Source organism: Haliotis cracherodii, unplaced genomic scaffold (genome assembly GCF_022045235.1).
Source record: "Haliotis cracherodii isolate W230 unplaced genomic scaffold, xgHalCrac1.p SCAF_19, whole genome shotgun sequence".
Classification (NCBI taxonomy): Eukaryota; Metazoa; Mollusca; class Gastropoda; order Lepetellida; family Haliotidae; genus Haliotis; species Haliotis cracherodii.
The window spans coordinates 17724873-17752287 of NW_027266274.1; the positions used below are offsets into that span (position 1 = coordinate 17724873).

Here is a 27415-nt window from a genome sequence, read left to right on the forward strand (position 1 = left end):
CAAATGTTTCAAGCAAAGGAGGTGATTCACTTTCGACACCTTGCTTCCCTCAAATGTCCACATTGTCTTCATTACCAAGTGACAGAGCAACCCCCTCCAGCACAAGAAGATAATAAACATCATAGTGTCCTCTTTCAGCTGCCATCATAAGTGCTGTTTGTTTCCGTGACCCCCCACGTCTGTTGATGTCAAATGTTTTCAAGGACAGGAGGTGTTTCACTATAGAGACGTTACCTCCCTCACATGCCAACATCAGGCAGTCCTTGTTGCCTGTATCAGTAAGTGACAGATCAGCTCCCTCCAACTCAAGAAGATTATAAATATCATAGTGTCCTCCTTCAGCTGCCATCATAACTGCTGTTTGTTTCCGTGATCTATCTCGTCTGTTGATGTCAAATGTTTTCAAGGACAGCAGGTGTTTCACTATAGACACGTTACCTCCCTCACTTGCCAACATCAGGCAGTCCTTGTTGCCTGTATCAGTAAGTGACAAATCAGCTCTCTCCATCACCAGAAGATTATAAATATCATAGTCTCCTCTTTGAGCTGCCATCATAACTGCTGTTTGTTTCCGTGATCTATCTTGCCTGTTGATGTCCAATGTTTTCAAGGACAGCAGGTGTTTCACTATAGACACGTAACCCCCCTTGCTTGCAAACATCAGGCAGTCCTTGGTGTCACCATCAGTAAGTGACAGATCAGCTCCCTCCAACACAAGAAGATTATAAATATCATAGTGTCCTCTTTCAGCTGCCATCATAACTGCTGTTTGTTTCTTTGATCTGTCTCGTCTGTTGATGTCAAATGTTTTCAAGGACAGCAGGTGTTTCACTATAGACAAGTAACCCCCCTTGCTTGCAAACATCAGGCAGTCCTTGTTGTCATCATCAGTAAGTGACAGATCAGCTCCCTCCATCACAAGAAGATTATAAATATCATAGTGTCCTCCTTCAGCTGCAATCATAACAGCTGTTTGTTTCTTTGATCCTTCTCGCCTGTTGATGTCAAACGTTTTCAAGGTCAGGAGGTGTTTCACTATAGACACGTAACCCCCCTTGCTTGCCAACATCAGGCAGTCCATGTTGTTTTTATCAGTTAGTGACAGATCAGCTCTCTCCATCACAAGAAGATTATAAACATCACAGTGTCCTCCTGCAGCTGCCATCATAACTGCTGTTTGTTTCTGTGATCTTCCTCGTCTGTTGATGTCCAATGTTTTCAAGGACAGCAGGTGTTTCACTATAGACACGTAACCCCTCTTACTTGCCAACATCAGGCAGTCCTCGTTGTCTGTATCAGTAAGTGACAGATCAACTCCCTCCAACACAAGAAGGTTATAAACATCATAGTCTCCTCTTTGAGCTGCCATCATAGCTGCTGTTTGTTTCTTTGATCCTACTCGCCTGTTGATGTCCAATGTTTTCAAGGACAGCAGGTGTTTCACTATAGACACGTAACCCCTCTCACTTGCCAAAATCAGGCAGTCCATGTTGTTACCATCAGCAAGTGACAGATCAGCTCCCTCCAACACAAGAAGATTATACATATCATAGTGTCCTCCGTGTGCTGCCATCATAACAGCTGTTTGTTTCCGTGATCCTGCTCGTCTGTTGATGTCAAATATTTTCAAGGACAGCAGGTGTTTCACTATAGACATGTCACCCCCAATACATGCCAACATCAGGCAGTCCCTGTTCGCTGTATCAATAAGTGACAGATCAGCTCCCTCCAACACAAGAAGATTATAAATATCATAGTGTCCTCCTTCGGCTGCAATCATAACTGCTGTTTGTTCCTTTAAACTGTCTCGTCTGTTGATGTTCAGTATTTTCAAGGACAGCAGGTGTTTCACTATAGACACCTTATTTCCCAAACATGCCAGCATCAGGCAGTCATTGTTGTCTCTATCAATAAGAGACAGATCAGCTCCTTCCAACACAAGAAGATTATAAAAATCACTGCATCCTCCTTCAGCTGCCATCATAACTGCTGTTTGTTTCCGTGACCCCCCACGTCTGTTGATGTCAAATGTTTTCAAGGACAGAAGGTGTTTCACAAAAGACACTTTACCCCTATAAAATGCCAACATCAGACAGTTCCTGTTGCCTGTATCAGAAAGTGACAGATCAGCTCCCTCCATCACAAGAAGATTAAAAACATCACAGTGTCCTCTTACAGCTGTCATCATAACTGCTGTTTGTTTCCGTGATCTATCTCGCCTGTTGATGTCAAATGTTTTCAAGGACAGCAGGTGTTTCACTATAGAGACGTTACCCCCCTTACATGCCAACATCAGGCAGTCCTCGTTGTCTGTATCAGTAAGTGACAGATCAGCTCCCTTCAACACAAGAAGATTATAAATATCATAGTGTCCTCCTGCAGCTGCCATCATAACTGCTGTTTCTTTTCTTGATCCTTCTCGTCTGTTGATGTCAAATGTTTTCAAGGACAGCAGGTGTTTCACTATAGAGACGTTACCTCCCTCACATGCCAACATCAGGCAGTCCTTGGTGTCATCATCAGTAAGTGACAGATCAGCTCCCTTCAACACAAGAAGATTATAAATATCATAGTGTCCTCTTTCAGCTGCCATCATAACTGCTGTTTGTTTCTTTGATCTGTCTCGTCTGTTGATGTCAAATGTTTTCAAGGTCAGGAGGTGTTTCACTATAGACACGTAACCCCTCTTACTTGCCAACATCAGGCAGTCCATGTTGCCATCATCAGTAAGTGACAGATCAGCTCCCTCCATCACAAGAAGATTATAAATATCATAGTGTCCTCTTTGAGCTGCCATCATAACTGCTGTTTGTTTCCGTGATCTTCCTCGTCTGTTGATGTCAAATGTTTTCAAGGACAGCAGGTGTTTCACTATAGACACGTCACCTCCGTCAAATACTGACATCAGGAGGTGACTGTTGTATTTATCAGTAAGTGACAGATCAGCTCCAGATACAAGAAGAGTATAAACATCATAGTGTCCTCCTTCAGCTGCCATCATACCTTTGGTTAGTTTCCACCATCTGTCTCTTCTGTGGATGCTCATGTGTTCCCATGTCAGAAGATATTCTACAACTGATACATGGCCGTTTATACATGCTATGTCGAAAGTGTTTATATTGTTATCATTCCTGATAGTAAGATCTGCTTTGTTTAAAACAAGACACTTGAGGAGTTCAACCTGCCCTGACTTGGCACACAACATTGCAGGGGTGTTTCCCTTTCTGTCACGACCATTGATCAAATGTTGAAACTTCTCAATGATAACATTTACTATATCTTTGCTTCCTGATTTACATGAAAGATGAAGACACGTGAAACGATCTTCGTCTGTCGCTGAAATATCAGCTCCTTCTTGGAGGAGGAAGTTGAACACACCCAACTGTCCTGCCTCAGCAGCAATCATCAGCAGAGTCTTCTCTCCCTTTGTCCTCCTGTCTACATCGTATTCCCCTTGTTGTTTGAGTACAGCAGCAATATGTTGCAGGTGCCTGAGATTGCCATGTTGTGTACAGCCTATGATACTATCATAGAAGTCAGCGAGTACAGAATGTGAAAGACTTCCCTCTCTACATATCAGTGACACTGAGCGTTCAAACAGTGAATGGTTAGTTGACAGTGAAACCCAATACAGAAAACATTCACCTGAGCTCTTATCTTTTCTGTGAACAACATCTTGCAAGTCTGTCGTCATCTGTGTCAAGAAGGAGGATGCTATTTGAGCACTGCTGAATACAGGGTGGCCTACTGTCCATCTGAAGCACCCTTCACGGACACCCTCCACCAACCTGCTGATCACTAACGGGTGCAGACTTGAGGTGATGTAGATCATGTTTGTGACATTATCAGTGTAGCTTGTTTGCAGGTCACCATTCTTGTTGAGCCTTACTTTTTCAAGTAAAAACTGCAGAGAACAATGTTCCAGTACAAAGACTTCATTGAGATTCCCCAAGGCACATGCTGCAGCATCGTAGATGGATGGATGTGAGAAGGAGGCTACATGATTCTCCACCGTACAATAAGTGCCCGTAAAGTTGCGAATCTCTTTGCCAATGTCAGTTTGAGTGCAAGACGCTATCTCCTCCTTTACAGCCTGAAACAGATTGGTGAGATTCTTCTCTCTCGCCTTAAAGGAGACAAGGTCCAACTTCCCTCCACACAGAACAAGGAGAACGAGAGTTGCCGACCTGCTGCTGCCTTCGCGGACAATGGTGTCAAGGTCACCTCTCAGGTAGGTCACAGGTTTCTGGAAGAAGTCAATGATGTTGTGCATCTGGAAGGCTGGGTTGGTACAATACAGTTGACAGATCAGAGGAAATCCAAACATGCTGTCTTGTAACTGAGTAATGGTGTTCTTGTTCTGGTTTGAGATATCACATTTTTTACTTTTTTTCTGGAACGAATTCATAACAGATTCCTTCTCCTCGGTAGTCAGGCCGGTCTTGGTCATGTCAATGACACTTTCAGGCTTGAAGAGATTTACCTTGAACTGGTGCATTCTTCCACGTCCTTCATTCCAGTTGTAGCTTCTGGATGTGAAAATAAAGTGGAGCTTGTGGACTTTGTTTTGCATCTCATCTGCTTGAGTCTCTTCTTGCTTATTTGATTTCTGCTTCATGGCATCATGTTCCTGTTGAAATAAAGCGTGAACCAGGGCAGTCGAGACTTTGTGAATTTTCTCCCAATTAGAAGGAACTGTCACAGAACCAAATATATCATCAAACACAACCAGCATGTTACATGTTCGTTGAATGATTGTATCCACATCAAATATCTCAAAATTATCAACAAACACAACTTCATATTTTTTGTGGAGATATTTCTCACATATCTTGAGAGCAGTGCTTGTTTTTCCTTCTCCAGGAGCTCCAATAATTGCCACATGCTTGTGCCTTTTCAGAAGTTCTTCTGCTTTATGAAGAGTGTGAGTTTCCTTAAACACTTCATTCAGCTGTTTGATCCTGATGCAAAGAGACTCTGAAAACATGGACATCAAAGTATTACAGCACATCATCACATAAATAAGTATTGATATATAAGTTGGGGCTAAATCAGAGCACATCAACACATAATTGTGAATACTGGAAAGTATTGTTTTTAAACCTAAAAAAGCATTTAAAGGGGCACTGATCTAACGCAATTCCCCGGGACTGGTTGTTGCCTTTGTTATTGTTTTTTCCCAGTGAGTACCCGGATGTATAGCAGAAATCTAGACTAGTTCGCGACCTCTGCTGCGCAATTCGTGAGCGCATCAGTCACTTTTATGGGTAGTAATAAGGGTGTATGGTCACATTGATCAACAAAATGAAATACAGTTTTCGAGATAAAAAGGAAATGTAGGTATCTTTGTGGGTAGCATCGGTAATGGTGACGAAGTTTTGATAAGTCACTTGCTTGGTAATTTTGCGGTTTTCGTTTACACTAGTTTGACTTGCAACACAAAGTAAATATTTCACCTGAGCATTGCTTTTTTATAGTGTGTATATTTTTTTACTGCCAAAATGTGTAACATTTTCAAATTTATTCAAACTGATTAAAAAACATTTCCATTTGTATTAGTATGATACCGAATTCCAAACATTTTAATGTTTAATGTCATCACCAAGAGACTGAAAATGTTACGTTGAAAAGTACATTTCTATGTTGTTTGGCTTCTAATCCTACATAATGATCTGTTGTCATGTTTGTATGCCCTTTTGATCATCTTAATCAATCTGGACAGATTTTTTAGTCAAAATGACTGAAATATTTACACATTTTATAAATTGCCTGAGAGAATCACATTTTACAAATTGACTGTAATATATACACGCTTACAAAGGAAAGACATGTGAAAACAACGTCTATCGTGCATTGAAGAATTTCCCAACCAAGACGTAGAGAAACATGAACGAATCGGTTCAAATGAAGGAAAACAAAATGCAAATACCATAATTGCAACCTACCAAATTTATGTGTATAAATTTTAGGAGCTTCCTTGCTCGAGGAATGTATCCGTGAATATCCACACAAAGGAACAATATTCCACTCGTCCGCAGCTGTACAAAGAAACTTATTCGATGTCGCGTGTCTTTGTAACAATCACATATTTTAAATGATATATATCGTTTCGGGATATAATAACCCGTGTTCGTTTCTGAACTGATCACTTGGATTGTTTCAGGTGTTTCACATAGGTGTCAAGTCTCAAGGGTCGGCTGAGAAAGCCCACGTGACAACTGTTTTCATAACGTCCACGGTTCCTAAAAACTCCATTGAGTGATAGATAACAATGATCAATCAATCAACGTATTATCAGTTAACCCTTTGAACAAAGTATGTTGTTTTTACATCGGCACTTCACGCCATATGAGTGTATTCCCTTTGTTTTAGTAAGCCTAGACATGTAAACACTCACTTTTGACATATCCACTGTGCAAGATAACAGTAATTAATCAATCAACGTATTTTCTGTTAATCCTTTGATGACCTGGAACGATCCGTTGATTTACAAAAAAAAGTAAATCAATTGATCATTCACCTCTTGCTGGTCTGCCACGTGCATATTACATAACGCACATTTCACCTCACTTCAAACCTGGATTTAGATTGAATAATTACCCCAGACACAATAAATGCCAAATGGGAACCTTTGTCAGGTAATCTAAGTGGTGCTACCACTAATTGTACCTGTAATAAATTCATTAACTGAGCATCAAGTGAATGACGACAAATACACAAGTGTAGGGTTATACGAGAAAACGTGGATGACAACAAGGGAGTAGTAATCGTATTATCGACGCAATCTGAAATCCGAAAATGCTTTCACTGCATAGATTCTTTTTTTAGTATTAAACTATAACCATCTGGGGTATTTCCAAATCCGATTAGCTCCGCCTTTCTTTTTGTCTGTTTGTTTAGGCTGAAGAAATTAATTAACATGCGCCCTTTGTCGAAATCTTTATAGATCACAGTTAACCAATCAGTGTTTATGCAAAAATTCGTAAAACACATATTGCCTCCAGCCTCCAAGTTTATTTAGCTGTCCTTGCAGACGGTAGCCCAGTCTCTGGTCACGCTCAGTTGCGTTGCGTATCATCCGGGTACTCACGGGGGAAAAAACAATAACAAAGGCAACAACCAGTCCGGGGAATTGCGTTAGATCAGTGCCCCTTTAACATTATGTTTGCGATATGGAACTAAAAAAAAAATTATTGACCCTGCCATAGATCCTAAATAAATCATACCAAGGGATCACTGAATATCAGTGAAGACACTCGACGTTCGCAAAAAGGTAAGCATGTCTTGCCGCACCAACAGCACCCGCCAAACAATCTGGTGCAGATTTTCGCTTAAAAAAGGGCAGTGGTTGGGCCTTAATTTGAAAAAATACAAAATTGGAGACTTTCTAATAAAGCAAGGATATTGTCATTCTGCAAAAGGAATTAAAAACATGGTTGGCGTTCTATCCAAACTTTTCATTGTCTTATATTTAATCTATTCTATCATAGACAAATGATGGTTCAGTGGTCACAGAGCGTCATATTTATCAAAATGACTGTAAACTAGCACTCACCATGTGATGCACAGCCCCTATAACCGTGATTTCCCACTGAAGTGTAAGGGGTGTTGAACAGGTCATACTGGGATGCTGAACAACCTGGAACAGGGAAACTACGTTAGAGGATTTGACAGGTCATACTTAGATACTGAACAACCCGGAGCAGGAAAACAACGTTAGACGAGTTGAACAGGTCATACTGGGATACTGAACGACCTGGAGCAGGAAAACAACGTTAGACAAGTTAGACAGGTCATACTGGGATACTGAACAACCTGGAGCAGGAAAACTACGTTAGAGGTGTTGGACAGGTCATACTGGGATACTGAACAACCTGGAACAGGAAAACAACGTTAGAGGAGTTGAACAGGCCATACTGGGATACTGAACGACCTGGAGCAGGAAAACAACGTTAGAGGAGTTGGACAGGTCATACTGGGAAACTGAACGACCTGGAGCAGGGAAACAACGTGAGAGGAGTTGGACAGGTCATACTGGGATACTGAACAACCTGGAGCAGGAAAACAACGTTAGAGGAGTTGGACAGGTCATACTGGGAAACTGAACGACCTGGAGCAGAGAAACAACGTGAGAGGAGTTGGACAGGTCATACTGGTTTACTGAACAACCTGGAGTAGGATAACAACGTTAGAGGAGTTGGACAGGTCATACTGGTTTACTGAACAACCTGGAGTAGGAAAACAACGTTAGAGGAGTTGGACAGGTCATACTGGGAAACTGAACGACCTGGAGCAGAGAAACAACGTGAGAGGAGTTGGACAGGTCATACTGGGATACTGAACAACCTGGAGCAGGAAAACAACGTTAGAGGAGTTGGACAGGTCATACTGGGATACTGAACAACCTGGAGCAGGGAAACAACGTGAGAGGAGTCGGACAGGTCATACTGGGATACGTAACGACCTGGAGTTACTGGTCAGGTTAAAGCAGAATATTGTCTCTCACAGAAAGGAGGCCGAGTGTTTATATTCATCATACAGGTACATCTCGCTACCTTAACTGTTATAAGAAAGCGATTTACCATTTCAATTAATAAAACATTTTAATTCAATCCAAATAGATGCAATGAAACGAAGTGATTCCACTTCCATCATATTTATTTGTGTTGTCGTCATATGACAGATTTAATTAATTGTGTAATAAATATACATGTTCATTTATTTCCTATGATAAAAGTCTTTGGACTAAGTTTAGGTTGTATGCAATGCTAAGATTGTTTATACTCCATATGATAAATTGTTGTAAAATACACAGACAAACAGTCAGTGAGAAAACAGTGCTATCCAACAGAGTAAAGGTTTGATTGACAATGGAGGAACACCAATGACATAACCTCACGTTGACACTATTAAGGTGGGCTAAACATTAAATTACATAGTGGTCCATGTGCACGTTCAGTGTGTGTGTGCATATTTGTGTGTTCCATTCCTTCGTGAAGATCGTCGTTAGTTCGCAACATATGAAACCATGATGCCGTTATATTTAACTTGAGGCATGTTTCAGGCTACTTAAAATATAGCTGTTAAAATATCATATTTTAGTCCTGGCTTTCATCTTATAAGTTGTGTAATCTATAATGCTACTTTACAAATATTGACGTCATATACCAAATTGGCAGACTTCACTCATTGTAAACCTGTACTGAATCTAACCATGGGCTTCAGCATGACAAGGGACTGTTCCAAACACAAGGCAACCATGGTGACAGGGGAAGACTCACCTATGTCGTTGTGTGTGGTTGTGGAAGTGGATTGTCTCCCCTGCTGTTCACGCCCCTCCGTCACAACTAGAGCGTCTGTGAATGATCCAGCCACAGCGCTATCTAGCGTTGATGTCGGTGTGGATTGTCTCCCCTGCTGTTGACTCCCCTCTGTCACATCTAGAGCGTCTGTGAATTGTCTCCCCTGCTTTTGACTCCCCTCTGCCACAGCTGGAGCGTTTGTTGATGGTCCGGCCACAGCGCCATCTAGCGTTAAGGTTTGTGTGGATTGTCTCCCCTGCTGTTGACTCCCCTCTGTCACATCTAGAGCGTCTGTGAATTGTCTCCCCTGCTTTTGACGCCCCTCTGTCACTGCTGGAGCGTTTGTTGATGGTCCAGCCACAGCGCCATCTAGTGTTGTTGATTGTGTGGATTGTCTCCCTTGTGGATGTCTCCTTTCTGTCACAGCTCGAGTTTTTCTCAATGGTCCGTTTCCCATTCTTCACAAGATCATTTCAGATAAGTGTGAGCAACAGGTTCAAATGTCAACAAAGACAGCCACTCTACAAAAAAGTGTCAGAAGTGATATTCAAATAGTTTCTACCAAAACACTGACGCTAAAACCTGGTACTAAAATATTAATTATTTGAAAATACGAAATGTCATCATGAGAACAAACGGGCTTGCCTTTTGTCAAAGTTTACATTCTTCAGCATGGGCATTTCAGAGGAGAAAATTAGAGGTGCGAATATGTAGTTTCAGAGAATTATAGAGAATGGTACAACTACAAGGATCAAACAAGTTATAAATCTTAAATATTGCGAAAAACAAATGTGTTGAGTCCAACTTAAACTAAGGCCAAAGAAAATATACAACAAGAGTTATCAGAAAGATGACATATCCCCTCTGCAGCTGTCTGTAAAGTAACCACTAGTAAATGTGCAATTCTGTATGTAATGAGTCAACAGTTGAATGTTCTTTAAGAAGCATACATTGTTTACCCACTGAATGGTTTTCGAATTCTGGCCCGGAAACGAACCCATTCCCCAATGGAGTCTAGGTCCAACTTCTTTCCAGAAAAATTGTAAAAAATAAAAATTCTTTTAAAAAAAAGATATCAAAAGGCACAACTTCAGTATGTGCCCCTCTCCCCGAGGCAAGTGAGTTAACTGACTATTAAAGTCCAGTTTCCAACCTTGCCGAACTAGGCTGGTATTATGGAGTTACATTTTGGCTGGACTAACGAGTCTATGCATAGTCCAATCAAAATCGCGCACCAAAATTGAAATTCGGTTCGTAAAGTGTCATGCAGATTTCGGTCGACTGCAGGATTTGCAAAACATGTGCACCGCTTACTCGTTATCAACAGATATTTTCTAAATTTTTTCCTGTTTTTAATCAAGGTGCTCACGTGATTTGATGCACTTCGCGATGTAAAACTCGTTTTATCACAATATAGATCTTGATTATCGATCAGATCGTATTGACTGGGCGCCACCGTTTTGTTTGAAGCAAATGCAAGTGATACGAGAGGTTGCATCTGATTGGTCAATATGAGAGGCATAGAAAGGACATAACTCGTAACAGCAACTGGTGGCGCTACGATCGAGCCCAGGAATGCCAGCCTAGTTCGGCAAGGGCAGAAAATGGACTTTTAAAGTCAGTTAACTCTTTTGCCTCGGGAAGATGGTATGTGCCTGATAGCTTTGCCAAGTTTCGATCAAATACACTGAATGGTTTTCGAATTCTGCCCTGGAAACGAACCCCATCCCCAATTGTGTCTATGTCCAACTTCATTCCATAATATTTAAAAAAATAAAAATTAGAAAAAATCCCAAAATATCGAAAGGCACCACTTCAGTATGTGCCTGATAGCTTTGACCATACACTGAATGGTTTTCGAATTCTGCCCTGGAAACGAACCCCATCCCCAATTAAGTCTATGTCCAACGTCATTCCATAAAAAAAATATAAAAAATTAAAATTAGAAAAATCCCAAAATATCAACAGGCACCACTTAAGTATGTGCCTGATAGCTTTGCCAAGTTTCGATCAAATACGCTGAATGTTTTTTTTAATCCTGCCCCGGAAGCGAACCTCATCCCCAATTGAGTCTATGTCAAACTTCATTCCATAAAATTTAAAAAAAATAATAATTAGAAAAATCCCAAAGTATCAAAAGGCCCAACTTCAGTATGTGCCTGATAGATGTGCCAAGTTTGGATCACATACACAGAATAGTTTTGGAATTCTGCCCCGGAAAAGGAAATGATTAAGGACGGACAGACGGACAGGCGGACGGACGGACAGACGGACAGACGGACGGACAGACAGACTGGCTGATCGCTATATCCCCCCGCATTATATGCCGGGGGGATAAAAAGTGTCTAAAAATGACACAAACAAGAAATGGTTATTCGATGGGCATTTGACACAGGTATTTTAGTTGTGTCTTGGACAATAAGTTTGCACTGTTTTGGTGACTGTTTTCAGCCTAGTAACGTTTGATAAGGTTTGTAATGTTTTGGCAAAATGCAATTGTTCAAGTGTACACTTTCTTTTGCGCAGCAGTATAGTTTTACACATACGAGTGCTGGAGCCCAGCAACAGATAAAACATCATATGTTAAAGAAACTAAACTTTTAGAAACTAAACAATAACATTAAGATAGCAGTCGACGGAAACAGACCTAAACATGGAGACAATATTGGAGTATATAACAGTATTAAACATGAACAACTCACAGAAAGAATGTCACTGTGTGCGGGCAGTCCTCCCGTCTGTACAACCAGGACGTCACCAGGGTTCTACTTTAGTTATCGTCTATTTTAGATCCGTGTAAACTCTCCTTCCGTCGCAGACAAATTCAAAGCTCCTGGATTCACATTTACTTCCTTGTTTAGATCATGTGTTTATGACTTGTGAGATACTAGTGCGGTGTCAGATATTTCCAACCAAGCCCTTATTAACAAACACAATTTTATAGGTATTGTATTCTGACATCACATATGTTTACAGCAGCTGTTGCTTTTCATGTGCTTTCAAAACTTTTTTTTACGAAAGATATATCGCCTGATAGGATGAAATTGCATAAAGATACGAAGGATAAAAAGATATCTAAAGGCAGACACCTGGCCCTAAATTATTGCACGTTATTCGTAAACTGACCATGATACAATAGTAAGTTTACTTCTGTTTTGTAGGCCATCGGCCCATGTACACAGCTGATGCAATAATATCATATATATATAAAAAGCACAGTTAAGTTCTAACTCTCAGGCATGATATGGTAATAATTAAATAAGTGGAGTAAGATTGAACACTGTTTTAATAGGCTAGCGCTTTCAACTCGTACCACGTACGAGTCTCATCAGGCCATAACTGAATAACGGAATATGTTACTACTTCATGTCCATTATTCAGTTACACACTGTCCATGACAACCTAGTAGAAAACATAATACCTAAATAATTATAATAAGTTGATGTCTTTAGTAGCTCTCCATCCAAATACCACTTCTCATAATGTCGTAAAAACTAATAATTCTGTCTTATCCATATTTATCTGTCTGTCCCATTATTTACAACATTTACATAACATGTTAATCTTTCTTTGAAAACTAATAACACAGTCATAAAAAGTATATAAATAATCAGCATACAACAATAACAATAGTTCCAAATATTCTTCACCTATGAATATAGCTCTTACATCTGCATCTTCCATCATGGATTGAAATTCTGAAATAAACATTGCAAATAAAAACGGGCTGATAACACAACCTTGTCTGACTCCACTTAAACTATCAAAATATTCAGTAATAGTAGTGTTGGATACTCTTACAGCTGCTTTTATATTTGAATACAGATTTCTCAGTACAGAGAATAATTTACCATGAACACCTTTATTCATTATTGAATACCACAGTAATTTCCTAGCAAGATAATCAAATGCTTTCTTAAAGTCTACATAAATACAGTAAAAAGTCTGCCAATTTTAGATAAGTACGTTTCTACAAGACATTGCAAAGTGAAAATATCATCTGTTGTGCAATCACGTTTCCTCAGGTATAGTGTTAAAGTGATCAGAAAAAAACGTTTAAGACGCACATTTAGAATAGAGGAGAATAATTTCCAAAAACATCCATCAAAGATTTGCCTCTATAATTATTAACATAGTCAAAGCTTCTTTTTCAATGGAGTGGTAAATAAGACTCTTAGTCCATTCGGGTGGAAAATTATCCGTTGACAAAATGTTATTATACATAACTAACAAATATGGAAGAAAACTGTACTGCAACATCTAAAACAGTACTGGACCATCTCAGCCTTAATTCCATCTGGCCCTGCAGCTTTACCCTCCAGCTTTACCCTGCTTCAGATCTCTTATGGATAATTCGATCTCTTCCTGTGTAATATCACCATTAAGAATAGTATTTACATCATCATCAGTACAGAAAACATACTCTTGTTCATTATGGTTTTTAACAACATCATCTACCTGCTCAATAATATCCGAGTCCACAAGTAAATAAGTATGGTTTAAAATATTCTTAAAATAATCAAACCATTCTTCTTGGCAAATCTTGTTGGAAACATGACTACAACTTGTCTTCTTTGTCTATGCACTTATCTTTTTCCAGAATGTTTTACTATCTCCACTACTGTCTACAAGTTCAAGTGCATGCACGCTCACCTTTTCGCGAACACCTGGTATCATCCCTATTTCATAGTGATTCATAAACACAAACTCCACACGACTTTCCTGTTCACGATATTGTTAATGTAGTGCTACTTTCCACACGACCGCCATGTTCTCAATATTGTTAAAGTAGTGCTACTTTCCACACGACCACCATGTTCACGATATTATTAAAGTAGTGCTACTTTCCACATGACCACCATGTTCACGATATTATTAAAGTAGTGCTACTTTCCAAACGACCTCCATGTTCTCAATATTGTTAAAGTAATGCTACTTTCCACACGACTATCATGTTCACGATATTGTTAAAGTAGTGCTACTTTCCAAACGACCGTCATGTTCACGATATTGTTAAAGTAGTGCTACTTTCCAAACGACCTCCATGTTCTCAATATTGTTAAAGTAATGCTACTTTCCACACGACCACCATGTTCACGATATTATTAAAGTAATGCTACTTTCCACACAACTATCATGTTCCCGATATTGTTAAAGTAATGCTACTTTCCACACGACCACCATGTTCCCGATATTATTAAAGTAATGCTACTTTCCACACGACCACCATGTTCACGATATTGTTAAAGTAATGCTACTTTCAGCACGACCACCACTTTCTTGATATTGTTAAAGTAATGCTCCTTTCCACACGACTATCATGTTCCCGATATTGTTAAAGTAGTGCTACTTTCCACACGACCGCCATGTTCTCGATATTGTTATAGTAATGCTACTTTCCACACGACCTCCTTGTTTACGATATTGTTAAAGAAATAAGATAATCCGGCTAATTCCGTTGAATATCTCACCCGCATCTTGGGGCTAGGACGGCAGGAGTGCACTGCTTGACCTTAGAACCACCATACTGTATTATGTCACACCTAAGCCACGGTGTATCCCCATCCCCACCCTCTACCCCCAACCCCTCCCCTACAACAGAGAAATATCAGTTACCCCAAAAACACCCCCGCAGATAGATTACATTAGACGCTTTTGTTACGTGTCAACTTCCAAATTGAAACAATATGTTAATCCAGAAATCCATACGTAAAAGAAGTTAGTGTGAATCCAACGAAAACAAAGAAACGGTATGCAATTGACAAGTGTATTATATAATTAAGAGGGATTAAAACTAAAATAAATTACTGCAAAGTAATTACAATGGCAGTACACAATAGAGTAGCAGTACAAATTACAACGGCAGTACACAATAGAGTAGCAGTACAAATTACAACGGCAGTACACAATAGAGTAGCAGTACAAATTACAACGGCAGTACACAATAGAGGAGCAGTACAAATTACAACGGCAGTACACAATAGAGGAGCAGTATAAATTACAACGGCAGTACACACTAGAGTAGCAGTACAAATTACAACGGCAGTACAAAATAGAGTCGCAATACAAATTACAACGGCAGTACAAAATAGAGGAGCAGCACAAATTACAACGGCAGTACACAATAGAGGAGCAGTATTACAATAGTATTTGCTTTGCAGTACCAGTGTTCATGATTCAAAAATAGGCCTAGGTTGGGTATCCAGGGTGAAACCAATGATCTATGCTCAACACCTGGTCTTGATGTAATGTGAGAGAGGCACGCTCTTGGCCACTATAGTGTAAATCCCTTCTAAAAGGTTCTATACCCTGAGGGATTAGTCTAGCTGTTCTAGATGATTCCAAAAGCATTAAAAATAGTAACTACCACACCACTGTTTACATTGCAAAGTGCTACATTCCATTTGCTACTAACCACTGTACGTCCGTGTTTGAACACTTACATTGAGAAACTATTTAAATAACACACTCAACTCTGTATACTCGTTCGCCACTTTAAAACTTCCACCATCATAAGACCACTGTCCCGTGAGGCTGCAGATCCACCTCTTGATATTTATAGTTAGTTGCCACTCCGAACGACTAAAATATTTAGCTGATAAACCGAAAGTTGTATCAAAGACAAAATATACGTCATTAGCAAAGTGAAACATAAAACTTTACCATGTCTACGATGTCAACGATGGTAAAACTCTCGTCATGTATACGGTAGAACAGTTTTAGATTAATCAGCAAGTATGTTATAATTAGTCAGCTATAGATGTGAGATGATTGTGTCTACTGCCCATGGCCCTTCTCTCTCCTCTTTCTGTGTAATTGCGTCCCTTGGGAACGCCAGAAACCTATGATTGTGTTTCTAGGTCAGAACAATACTCATGCTCGTGGGTTCCACCGAAGTGGTAAACGTCTAAGACATGCATCCCTTCAGGCTTTCCTCCAACATTAAGCTGACACGCCGTGATATAACTGTAATACTGTTAAAAACGGCGTTAAACACAACTCACTCACTCACTCATTCTTTCAGTGTATATCCTTCCAGTTGTCACCTCAAATATTTGAGCGTTCTCTCTCACCTCATGCTTGACTGTATATCAGCCCAGTGATTACCTCATATATTTGAGCGTTCTCTCTCACCTCATGCTTGACTGTATATCGGCCCAGTGATTACCTCATATATTTGAGCGTTCTCTCTCACCTCATGCTTGACTGTATATCGGCCCAGTGATTACCTCATATATTTGAGCATTCGCACTCACCTCATGCTTGACTGTATATCGGCCCAGTGATTACCTCATATATTTGAGCGTTCTCTCTGACCTCATGCTTGACTGTGTATATCGGCCCAGTGATTACCTCATAAATTTGAGCGTTCTCTCTGACCTCATGCTTGACTGTGTCTATCGCCCCAGTGGTCACCTCATATATTTGAGCATTCACTCTCACCTCATGCTTGACTGTACATATCGGCCCAGTGATTACCTCATATATTTGAGCATTCACTCTCACTTCATGCTTGACTCTGTATATCGGCCCAGTGATTACCTCATATATTTGAGCATTCTCTCTCACCTCATGCTTGACTGTATATCGGCCCAGTGATTACCTCATATATTTGAGCATTCTCTCTCACCTCATGCTTGACTGTATATCGGCCCCGTGGTCACCTCATATATTTGAGCGTTCTCTCTCACCTCATGCTTGACTGTATATCGGCCCAGTGGTCACCTCATATATTTGAGCGTTCTCTCTCACCTCATGCTTGACTGTATATATCGGCCCAGTGGTTACCTCATATATTTGAGCATTCTCTCTCACCTCATGCTTGACTGTATATCGGCCCAGTGGTCCCCCCAACGTTGGGCCTTATTGTCAACGAGGGTTAAATGTCAATATTTAGCAATATTGTTGACGTGGGCCGAGACATAGGTTGACCGTTGAGTGACGTATGATGATGATGATGACAATGGCCATAATAAAGAGGAGAATGATGAAGAGAAGATGTGTACATAGAGATTATATATCGGTACAAGTATACAGTAGATACATGTGAATAGTCATGGATGATCCACCACACACACAAGTCATTGGTTAAAGAAGGGGGTTAGCCAGGGGCATGTAACACACAGTCGTCAAGGTATTACTATATTTAGATGCTAGTGTGGTATGTAATCCTTCTGTCCAGTATACCGCGGACAATGATAGGTATGTTATAGAAACTTCTGTAATGTTCTGGGGCCGCTAGACGGATGAGGTCACTGTGTAGAGCTTTCCAGAAGGTAGGTTGTATATAAGGAGACACGAGCATGTCTTCGCATCTCTCACGCATTAAATCACATCGGAACCTGTTTTCATGTGAGGATCGCTCCTCATCCTTGAACTTATGAACCATATAAATGCAAGAAATGTAAGAAATACCAGAAGAAAAACCTTATAGTGAAACAACAGTGTGTCGCGGCATAACAGGAATTTGATCAAAGTGAACGAGAGAACAACCACGTGCAGAATGGACCAGCTGAAGTCGTGACATGTAAAATTGAACAGCTTCTCATCACCTGCTCCTGTGGCTCAATGGGAAAACAGTGGGTTACAAAACTTAACACGATATGTGGAGTTGCAGGTTCAATTCATGTCATGGATTTTTCATGCAAAAAATGTGACTTTTAACCAATCATTAAACAAAAGTGTGTTCATTTCAAGATGTAAGTTTATAAAACGTTAAGTGTCAAATCTAGGCATTACACTTGAAATATACAACCTTAAAGCAGGTTTAGAAGTGACCCATTACAAACCCTAAGTTTGGAAGATGAGCTGGTTACCAGGTTTACCCGAGGTTACACTAAATCCATCAACCGGGTAACATTATCAGCCCCTGGAAGTTTCGATGAATTGAAGAGTCAACCACTGTCTGAGATTAACAGCTAACATTACGTATGACAGTCTTTCTTCCAGTTACCAACCATCACACCGTCCTCACCTAAATGTCCTTAAACTCCATAAAGAAATATTAAGCACCCGTTTTTCTGTGATGTGACCATATTTTCCACAAATAGAACAAGTTTTACTTCCTCAATGCTGTAATTTCTTAACCTCTTCCAACTCTGTTCTAAGCTGAGCACAAAGTCCCTTGACCATCTTTTCCAAACTCCAATCCTCTGTGAGTAAATGAGTGAGTTAAAGTATAACGTTGCATCAGCATTATTTCAGCCATATCAAATCCTCTGTACTCTTATCAACAACATTAGTCGTGGCATGAATCACTTTACGGCAAGGTCGATAGTCCTACATTCGCAAGTAAATGACACTGCCTGATCTAACAACATATAAGTCCGACAAAGCATTTTTAACCTCAAATACCTTCTCTCAATTGCCAACAAATTCGTTCACACACAAAGCCTGTTCAGATTCAGCATCAATTTCAGGGAAAGTAATCTCACAAAGAAGCTTCAGCAAAATCAAGGTAAGATTCCTCCGAGCATCTAACTCGAGCCATCAAATCAAAACATGAACGTCCTTGCAATAGTGTCCACCACGAGCTGGTAGTTGTTGCTGATGTGATCTGGCAAATCAAGGCACATCTTGCTAGCTCATCCACTGACTCATATTCCCATTCAACTCAGCAAACATATCAAATGAAATTTACTGGCATTGATTACACAATGGAACAAGCAAATCTGAAAACACACAATCCCTCAAATAAGACCAGCGAGACAGAAAGTTACACAAAGTAATGATATGTTATTGGTAAAATGATAAGGCATTACTATGACAGTTTAAAGTTATAGTTAAAAGTTAATCATATAGTTGGGTACATGATTAGTGGCAACTAAATGATATTCACTCCATATGCAGAATCTGTCCTAGATGCAAGCTCATTGCTGTTTATGCACAACTGTCTGTATAGATGACAGCATCCCTAGAACGAGCCTGTATATCTTGTATACAGCGTCAGACATATGCCGTGCGCCTGTGCACACGTCATGTTCATCATGTAAGAAAACGTAATTACAAGTAGGCCTTCAGAAGATTCACAATTTCCTGGCAGTTATTTGCTTCGGCAGTAGTGACACATTCCTTTAATCTTCTTTCACCTTGGCCAAATCTTTCCAAGGACAGCAGGTCTTTCACTATAGACACATTCCCTCCCTCACATGCAAATATAAGGCAGTCCTTGTTGTGTTTATCAGTAAGTGACAGATCAGCTTTCTCCAACACAAGAAGTTTATAAACATCATAGTCTCCTCTTTTGGCTGCCATCATGACTGATGTTTGTCTCTGGTCTCCCCCTCGTCTGTTGATGTCAAATGTTTTCAGGGACAGGAGGTGTTTCAATATAGATGTGTTACCCCCAACACATGCCAACATCAGGCAGTCCATGTTGCCACCATCGGTAAGTGACAGATCAGCTTTCTCCAACACAAGAAGTTTATAAACATCATAGTCTCCTCTTTTGGCTGCCATCATGACTGATGTTTGTCTCTGGTCTCCCCCTCGTCTGTTGATGTCAAATGTTTTCAGGGACAGGAGGTGTTTCAATATAGATGTGTTACCCCCAACACATGCCAACATCAGGCAGTCCATGTTGCCACCATCGGTAAGTGACAGATCAGCTTTCTCCAACACAAGAAGTTTATAAACATCATAGTCTCCTCTTTTGGCTGCCATCATGACTGATGTTTGTCTCTGGTCTCCCCCTCGTCTGTTGATGTCAAATGTTTTCAGGGACAGGAGGTGTTTCAATATAGATGTGTTACCCCCAACACATGCCAACATCAGACAGTCCTTGTCGTCTTCATCAGTAAGTGACAGGTCAGCCCCCTTCAACATAAGAAGATTATAAACATCGTACTGTCCTCTTTCAGCTGCCATCATGACTGCTGTTTGATCCTTCTTGCCTCCAGGCATGTCTATGTTTATGCGTTCACATGTCAGCAGATACTCTACAACTGATACAATAACGTTGATACATGCTATGTGGAAAGCGTTCAGCTTGTCATCATTCCTGAGAGTAAGATCTGCTTTGTGTGAAACAAGGAACTTGAGGATTTCAACCTGCCCTGACTCAGCACACACCATAACAGGGGTGTTTCCCTTACCATCGCGGTCATTGATCAGATATTGAAACTGTTTAATAATAACATATACAATATCTTTGCTTCCTGATTTACATGAATAATGAAGACAGTTGTAACGGTCTTTGTCTGTCGCTGAAACATCAGCTCCTTCTTGCAGGAGGAAGTTGAAGACACCCAACTGTCCTGTCTCTGCAGCAGTCATTAGCAGAGTCTTCTCTCTCGATGTCCTCCTGTTTAAATCGTATTCCCCATGTTGTTTGAGTATAGCAGCAATGTGTTGAAGATGCATTAAATTGCCATTTCGTGTACAGCCTATGATACTATCATAAAAGTCAGTGAGTACAGAATGTAAACTTCTTTCCTCCTGACACATCAGTGACACTGAGCGTTCAAACAGTGAATGGTTAGTTGACAGTGAAACCCAATATAGAAAACATTCACCTGAGCTCTTCTCCTTTCTGTGAACAACATCTGGCAAGTCTGCCATCATCTGTGTCAAGAAGTCAGAGACTATTAGAGCACTGCTGAATACAGGGTGGCCTACTGTCCATCTGAAGCACCCTTCTCGGACACCCTCCACCAATCTGCTGATCAATAACGGGTGTAGACTTGAGGTGATGTAGATCATGTTTGTGACATCATCAGTGTGGGTTGTCTTCAGGTGATCAGCCTTGTTCAGCCTCACTCTTTCATATAAAAACTGCAGAGAACAATGCTTCAGTAACAAATCTTCATTGAGATTCCCCAAGGCACATGCTGCAGCATCATAGATGGATGGATGAGAGAAGGAAGCTACATGATTCTCCACTGTACAGTAGGTGTCAGTAAAGTTGCTGATCTCCCTGCCAATGTCTGTCCGAGTGCAAGACGCGACATCCTCCTTTACAGCCTGAAACAGATCAGTGAGACTCTTCTCCTTCCCCTTAAAAGAGGCAAGGTTCAACTTCCCTCCACACAGAACAAGGAGAACGAGAGTTGCCGACCTGCTGCTGCCTTCACGGACAATGATGTCAAGGTCTCCTCTCAGGTAGGTCACAGGGTTCTGGAAGAAGTCAATAATGTTGTGCATCTGGAAGGCTGGGTTGGTATAATACAGTTGACAGATCAAAGGAAACCCAAAAATGCAGTCTTGCAACTGAGAAATGGTGTTCTTGTCCTCACTGGAGATACCACACATTTTACTTCTTTTCTCGAACGAATTCATAATAGATTCCTTTTCTTCAGCAGTCAGGCCAGTCTTGGTACTGTCAATGACACTTTCAGGCTTGAAGAGACTGACCTTGAACTGGTGCATTTGTCCACATCCTTCATTCCAGTTGTAGCTTCTGGATGTGAAAATAAAGCGGAGCTTGTGGGGCTTTTTTGGCTTCTCATCTGCATCCGGTTTAGTCTCATCTTTATTCTTGCTGGCTGCCTCTGATTTCTTCTCATCTCTTTTCTTCTGCGCTGCTTGTTCCTGTTGGAATGAAGTGTTTACCAAACCATCAACCAGGGCAATCAACACTTTATGAATTTTCTCCAAATTTGAAGGAAATGCTACAGAACCAAATATATCATCAAACACAACCAGCATGTCACATGTTCGTTGAATGATTGTATCCACATCAAACACTTCAATATTATCAACAAACACAACCTCGTATTTTTTGTGGAGATATTTCTCACATATCTTGAGAGCAGTGCTTGTTTTCCCATCCCCAGGAGGTCCACAAATTGCCACATGGTCGTGCCTTTTCAGAAGTTCTTCTGCTTTATGAAGAGTGTGAGTTTCCTTAAACACTTCATTCAGCTGCTTGATCCTGATGCGAAGAGACTCTGAAAACATGGACATAAAAGTATTACAGCACATCATCAAATAAATAGGTATTGAGATATAAGGGGCTAAATTTAAAAAATATTTAAATACACAATTCAAAATAACCCACTTTCTACTCAAAATATCAAATATTGTACACAAATTATTTTAGTATGTGGATCATAGTAAGGGGTTTGTGTTCCATTAAAATAATGGAATTGTCAAATATTCAATCTGTTCCAATCACAGGCGAAATATGAAGTAATGGGTGAGGACACCTTTTGTAAATCACATATAGTGGCCTCCATATGTGGCTTATGACTGTTTACTGACATTTACCTTTGGGTGGACAGCCTCGATGTCCGTGACTCCCAAATGAAGTGTTAGAGGAGTTGGACAGGTCATACTGGTTTACTGAACAACCTGAAGCAGGAAAACAACGTTAGAGGAGTTGGACAGGTCATACTGGAATACTGCACAGCCTGGAGCAGGAAACAACGTGCGAGGAGTTGGCCAGGTCACACTGGTATACTGAACAACCTGGAGCTGGAAAACAAAGTTAGAGGAGTTGGACAGGTCATACTGGGATACTGAACAACCTGGAGCAGGGAAACAACTAAATTCTGTTACAATCATAATGCCAAGGCTAAAATAGTTCTTGGTGCCTTACGGGCACACAGACAAACTGACGTAATTTTTGAGTGCCATGTGGCCATGTGGCACTCTCAACATATTCAACACTTTCGATACAATGACAAAGTCAATACGGATTTACTTTACTGCAAGAAATGTAGTTTTAATAATACTGAAGATGAATACCATTTCTTTATAGTGTCCATTTTATGTGGAAAACAGAGAGCTCTACATCCCAAGCTATTATTACAAGTATCCATCACGATCAAAATTTTATCAACTAGTAGCAACAAAAAATGTTAAACTAATTAAAGATGTTGCTGTATAACTGAAAAAGAAATCTGCTTGTAAATGCATCATAAATATTGTATTGAGATAGTATAATAATCGCCCCACCTGTCCACGTGCAAACACGTACCGCATGTATTGTTCTCTTGGCCAGGCAGCCTTTCATACCGATTAAACTTCTTCAGCTTATACTGCATCTGCTCATTATCTTAAGTTGGGAAATGACATATACCATTTTCAACGGTGGATCAATATTATTCATCTAGTTGACGCACTTTCTTTCCTGAGCACATTTATGAGTGCCATGGGGCACACTTGACACAAACTACATTTCTATCCATGCTGATGATGACAGAAGAATAATGATTATTGGGTCATATTCAACTGTCTTACTGTCTTTTCAAAATGTTTGAAAACAGAAATTTACCTCAATTCCACTATTTACATTACATGGATGAGGGATCGACTGTGTATGGGTCCAGCAAAATGTGATAGGCAATAGTGAAAGGGTGAAAGCGAGGCCAAAATACAAAGAAGGTTGTGGACCTCGGGACTGTAGAAGAGGGGGCGGGCTTGAAATATACAAAGCTACAGTGAAGGGTTGAAAGAGACGGGAAACCAAGTATGTTTAAGTACTATCTCCCAACCTACAAACATAGAGCTTTGCAATTTTAATTATATTTACTGTTTATATATTGTCTATTGTCTATATTGTCCTTTTGGACCATGGTGAGGTTGCACATAGTGTTTGTTTTTTCTCCATTTGTACAGACATTTGGGAAGAAAACTGTTTGTTGTAAACGACAGACAATTCAGTGAGCTATCAAACAGACCAAAAGGCAGATTAACAGTGGACGAAGACCCATTATTTATGGATAAATAAACCGACAAAACCCTTTCCATATCCAATAGAAATATCTGCATAAGGCAGAGGCGTTTGTACAATTCCGACTATATCATGAACATATGTTTATGAATCTCTACCCAGTGGTGACGATAGCGGCTGTTCGCGAAAAGGTGAGCGTAGCCTGCTCCACCGCTGGCACCCGTAACAAACACCTGAGCTAAACATTAAAGTAACTATGTGCATTTACACACAAACACGTCTCTGAGCGTGTTCAATGTGTGTCTGAATATGTGTGTGAAGATGACTTTAGATTTGAAACATCAAAACAGGATGCTATTTAATCTATTTCATTGTATGCATGAATCATGTAATCTACAAGATATCTTACTTCTTAGTCCTTGCTTTAGTTCCATTAGTTACGCAAGGTATTTTACTACGTTAACCAACATTGCGACGATATACCAAATTGGGAGACATCAACAGTAGACTTCACTCATTGTAAAGCTGTACTGAATCTAACCATGGGCTTCAGCATGACAAGGGACTGTTCCAAACACAAGGCAACCATGGTGACAAGGGAAAACTCACCTATGAAGTAGTGGGTGGTTGTGGAAGTGGATTGTCTCCCCTGCTGTTCACTCTCCTCTGTCACGGATAGAGCGTCTTTGGATGGTCTGGCCACAGCGCCATCTAGCGTACATGTCAGAGTGGATTGCCTTTCCTGCTGTTGAATCCACTCTGTCACAGCTACAGTATCTGTTGACGGTCCGGCCACAGCGCCATCTAGCGTTGATGTTAGTATGGATTGTATCCCCTGCTGTTGAATCCACTCTGTCACAGCTACAGTGTCTGTGGGTGGTCCGGCCACAGCGCCATCTAGCATTAAGGTTTGTACGGATTGTCTCCCCTGCTGTTGAATCCACTCTGTCACAGCTGGAGCGTCTGCTGATGGTCCGGCCACAGCGCCATCTAGCGTTAAGGTTTGTGTGGATTGTCTCCCCTGCTGTTGACTCCCCTCTGCCACAGCTACATTGTCTGTGTATGGTCCGGTCACAGCGCCATCTACTGTTGATGTTAGTATGGATTGTCTCCCCTGCTGTTGACTCCCCTCTGCCACAGCTACATTATCTGTGGATGGTCCGGCCACAACGCCATCTAGTGTTGGTGTTTGTGTGGATTGTCTTTCCTGCTGCTGAATTCTCTCTGCCACAGCTACAGTGTCTGTGGATGGTCCGGCCACAGCGCCATCTAGTGTTGGTGTTTGTGTGGATTGTCTCTCCTGCTGCTGACTCCCCTCTGCCACAGCTACAGTGTCTGTGGATGGTCCGGCCACAGCGCCATCTAGCGTTAAGGTTTGTACGGATTGTCTCCCCTGCTGTTGACTCCCCTCTGCCACAGCTACATTATCTGTGGATGGTCCGGCCACAACGCCATCTAGTGTTGGTGTTTGTGTGGATTGTCTCTCCCGCTGCTGAATTCTCTCTGCCACAGCTACAGTGTCTGTGGATGGTCCGGCCACAGCGCCATCTAGTGTTGGTGTTTGTGTGGATTGTCTCTCCTGCTGCTGACTCCCCTCTGCCACAGCTACAGTGTCTGCTGATGGTCCGGCCACAGCGCCATCTAGCGTTAAGGTTTGTACGGATTGTCTCCCCTGCTGTTGAATCCACTCTGTCACAGCTGGAGCGTCTGCTGATGGTCCGGCCACAGCGCCATCTGGTGTTGGTGTTTGTGTGGATTGTCTCTCCTGCTGCTGACTCCCCTCTGCCACAGCTACAGTGTCTGTGGATGGTCCGGCCACAGCGCCATCTAGCGTTAAGTTTATTTCGGATTGTCTCCCCTGCTGTTGAATCCACTCTGTCACAGCTTCAGTGTCTGTGGGTGGTCCGGCCACAGCGCCATCTAGCGTTAAGGTTTGTACGGATTGTCTCCCCTGCTGTTGAATCCACTCTGTCACAGCTGGAGCGTCTGCTGATGGTCCGGCCACAGCGCCATCTAGCGTTAAAGTTTGTGTGGATTGTCTCCCCTGCTGTTGACTCCCCTCTGCCACAGCTACATTGTCTGTGTATGGTCCGGTCACAGCGCCATCTACTGTTGATGTTAGTATGGATTGTCTCCCCTGCTGTTGACTCCCCTCTGCCACAGCTACATTATCTGTGGATGGTCCGGCCACAACGCCATCTAGTGTTGGTGTTTGTGTGGATTGTCTCTCCTGCTGCTGAATTCTCTCTGCCACAGCTACAGTGTCTGTGGATGGTCCGGCCACAGCGCCATCGAGTGTTGGTGTTTGTGTGGATTGTCTCTCCTGCTGCTGACTCCCCTCTGCCACAGCTACAGTGTCTGTGGATGGTCCGGCCACAGCGCCATCTAGCATTAAGGTTTGTACGGATTGTCTCCCCTGCTGTTGAATCCACTCTGTCACAGCTGGAGCGTCTGCTGATGGTCCGGCCACAGCGCCATCTGGTGTTGGTGTTTGTGTGGATTGTCTCTCCTGCTGCTGACTCCCCTCTGCCACAGCTACAGTGTCTGTGGATGGTCCGGCCACAGCGCCATCTAGCGTTAAGTTTTGTACGGATTGTCTCCCCTGCTGTTGAATCCACTCTGTCACAGCTTCAGTGTCTGTGGGTGGTCCGGCAACAGCGCCATCTAGCGTTAAGGTTTGTACGGATTGTCTCCCCTGCTGTTGAATCCACTCTGTCACAGCTGGAGCGTCTGCTGATGGTCCGGCCACAGCGCCATCTAGCGTTAAAGTTTGTGTGGATTGTCTCTCCTGCTGTTGACTCCCCTCTGCCACAGCTACATTGTCTGTGTATGGTCCGGCCACAGCGCCATCTAGTGTTGGTGTTTGTGTGGATTGTCTCTCCTGCTGCTGACTCCCCTCTGCCACAGCTACAGTGTCTGTGGATGGTCCGGCCACAGCGCCATCTAGCGTTAAGTTTTGTACGGATTGTCTCCCCTGCTGTTGAATCCACTCTGTCACAGCTTCAGTGTCTGTGGATAGTCCGGCCACAGCGCCATCTAGCGTTAAGGTTTGTATGAATTGTCTCCCCTGCTGTTGAATCCACTGTGTCACAGCTACAGTGTCTGTGGATAGTCCGGCCACAGCGCCATCTAGCGTTGATGTTTGTGTGGATGGTCTCCCCTGCTGGTGACTCCCCTCTGCCCTCTCTCTCCCAGCTCGATATTTTCTCGATGGTCCGATTCCCATTTTTCACTAGACCAATCTGGATATGTAGGCAACAGTTACCTAAACAGGTTTTGTCAGCATAGATGGCCAAATATTTTCTGCATAACTACTAAGCCTAAAACCTTATACTGAAATACGTGTAAAAAAGAAGAAGAATATAATGTCATCAAACGAAAAAATCAGACAATTTGCCAAAGTCCAGCCTCCTCACTGTTAAAATTTCACAGGAAAAGAAGTTTATAGAGGCAAATATACAGTTTGAGAGAATTTAGATGAATTGCTTAACGACAAAAG

At 41.5% G+C, this 27415-nt stretch overlaps 1 protein-coding gene across 1 annotated transcript; it reads right to left on the reverse strand.

Moving 5' to 3' along the window:
• Positions 1-49: 49 nt before the first annotated feature.
• LOC139466626 (uncharacterized) lies at positions 50-27142 on the reverse strand. The gene is made up of 9 exons (XM_071248214.1): positions 26671-27142; positions 25951-26301; positions 24833-25296; positions 24526-24568; positions 22509-22592; positions 19397-22189; positions 14874-14889; positions 9070-9080; positions 50-3420 (listed from the first exon to the last, which is right to left on the reverse strand). The coding sequence occupies exons 1-9, from the start codon at positions 27140-27142 to the stop codon at positions 50-52; spliced, it is 7605 nt and encodes a 2534-aa protein (XP_071104315.1).
• Between the last annotated feature and the right edge of the window lie 273 nt (positions 27143-27415).